This window comes from Saprolegnia parasitica, assembly GCF_000151545.1.
Source record: "Saprolegnia parasitica CBS 223.65 unplaced genomic scaffold supercont2.1118, whole genome shotgun sequence".
Taxonomy (NCBI): Eukaryota; Oomycota; class Saprolegniomycetes; order Saprolegniales; family Saprolegniaceae; genus Saprolegnia; species Saprolegnia parasitica.
The window spans coordinates 60-2429 of NW_012157512.1; the positions used below are offsets into that span (position 1 = coordinate 60).

General features: G+C 58.0%; 1 protein-coding gene across 1 annotated transcript; it reads left to right on the top strand.

The window, feature by feature from the left end:
- Positions 1-245: 245 nt before the first annotated feature.
- SPRG_18318 (hypothetical protein) lies at positions 246-2362 on the top strand (the record flags this gene model as incomplete). The annotated part of the gene is made up of 5 exons (XM_012357756.1): positions 246-690; positions 747-917; positions 967-1277; positions 1321-1505; positions 1568-2362. Coding segments are annotated over 5 exons (1907 nt in total), but the record flags the coding sequence as incomplete, so codon positions are not given.
- Positions 2363-2370: the final 8 nt, after the last annotated feature.

Below are 2370 nucleotides of genomic sequence, written 5' to 3' on the forward strand. Positions count from 1 at the left end.
TGCAGGTGGCACAGACAGCATATTCAGCATATTAACCCCTGTGGGCTGGTGTAACCAAGAGTTCCATCTAGTCGAAGGGACCCACGACTTCAAGCGTCTCTGTCACAGAGTGTTCACGTAAATGAATTTGATTGGGTTCGTTTCACAGAAGTTGGATCCAAATTGTGCGAGCCGAAATTAGACTCGGTCGTTACGAGTAATCTCAGATCCTCTCGAAGCGGCGGTCGACTCGTGGGTTTCGCAGCATGAACGCAAGTAGCGTCGTGATGCCGGTGCCGGATAGTGCCGAGCCCAAGGCGGCCGACGAGGCGCGGCTACCGGCGCTCGCAGCGACGAAGGCGACGGTCACCGATGCGGAGCTCGACGACATGCGTGCCAAGATCCGCGTGCACATTGGAGAGTCCATTCGCGTTGCGCGGGCCCAGAAGCGGCGGCAGCATCGGCGCATCTGCGGCCTCTCACGCGCCGACGTCTACGAGTGGGTCCGGTCCGTTCTTTGCTGCTCAGACGTTGACGCTGCGACGGCGACCGACGATTCGGACGCCAAAATCCTCTCGACCAAGAAATTTCTTAGTGGCGTCGAAGAGTTTGCTTGCCTCACGGACCGCGAACTCTCGCAGCTCGCACGCCTCACGGAACTTCGCACCTTTCGACGGGATGACGTGGTCTTGCTCAGCGAGGACAAGGCGGGTACGACCAAGGCGCCGTCATTGGGCTTCCATGGACTCTTATACTCGTGCATGTAGATGGCCTGTACATCATCTTATCGGGCAAGGCGTCGCGCTGCGTGCTGAGCGAAGGCTCCATGGACATGGCGATTGAGCCCGAGATGCTCATGTACCAGGAAACCTTTGGCATGGACGTTTCGCCCACGATCGACAAGGACGTAGAGAACATCGAGACGAGCATCACGGCTGGTACGCCCGCCAGCTCCTTTGATCGCATATACTGATGTGACGGGACTAGTGTCGCCGGAGCTCGAATGTCTCTGGCTGCCGACGCTGGTGATCCACATGCTGAATTTGCAGCCGCGCCTCGAGTACGAATTTGTGCTCATTCTCAAAAACGCCGAAGACATTACTGATACCGAATACAAGCAGCAAGAGACGATCCTCTCGAGCATTCTCCAAGCCGGTATCCACGTGACCGTCATGGCCAACTCGCGCAATTCGACCGACAAGATCATTTTGCTACTGAGCGCGCCACTATGGCTCCTCGCCCGCGAAGACAAGCTCATGAAGATGGAGCGCATCATCGAGTACCACTCGGAAGAAGACGTACGCATAGCAATACGTGCCTCGTCCTGAACCATTGTTGTAGGCCAAATCGCTCGGGGACGAGTATGGGGCGAACGCCGAGGCCCTCACCGCCGCCGATCGGCTCTCTGCGTTTGCCTCTATCTTGACACGCCCGTCGACCGACAAGCCGCCGGGCGCGGGTCTGCGCGGCATTGAAAACAACCAAGACCCCATCATCCACGACGTCTTCCCGCTCCACGACCCGAGGTAGTCACCACATTATCACCCTTATCGTACTATCGCATGTGGCTCACAAAGTACACTACTAGCATGTCGGACTTTATCACGTCGTCGTGGTACAAGGAGGCCCTCTCGGCGTCGACGCGGCAGCTGTTTTTATTGCGCACGAAAGACCACTTTGGCCTACGCATTGCGTTTTACACGGCGTTCATTCGCCTCTACTGCGCGTCCTTGAGCACCCCGTGCATCGTCGGCGTTCTCCTCTGGGTGCTCTGGCGCCACATTGACTACACGTCGTACATGCAGGCGATGGGCATCTACGGCCTTCTCGTCGCGCTCGTCTGGGCGCCAAGTGTGCTCAAGCGCTGGACGCGCTACCAGTACTCGCTCCTCGTCGAGTGGGACCTGCTCCAAGCCAAAGAGGTCGAGTACCCCAACCCCGAATTCAAGGACTTTGTCGTCGAGACCATCAACGTGGCCAACGAAGGGGACGCGCCCGACTACGTGGATGTCAAGGTCTACGACAACCGGCGCCGGTACCCCAAGTACATTTCGTTCTTCATCTTTTCGCTTGTCAGCTGCGTGCTCCTCTTTGGCTTTGTCATGCTGTACGCGCAGTGGTACATCGTCGCCGTCATGACGCCGCTCTGCGTTGACCCGCGCTGCCCCGTCTACCTCAGCAACAACCTCTGCGAGTCGCAGTGTCAGTCGCTTGTGAAATCGGACGAAACGTTCAACTTTCTGCACACGATTCGCGACTCGCCGTTGGGCTGTGCCGGCTACTGCAACACGTCGACCTTCGATGCGGCGTACTATAGTTGCGACACGCCACTCGTGGGCTGCTTCAACACCGAGCGCGGCATTGTCGGCACCGCGCGCTGGACGTACGTGC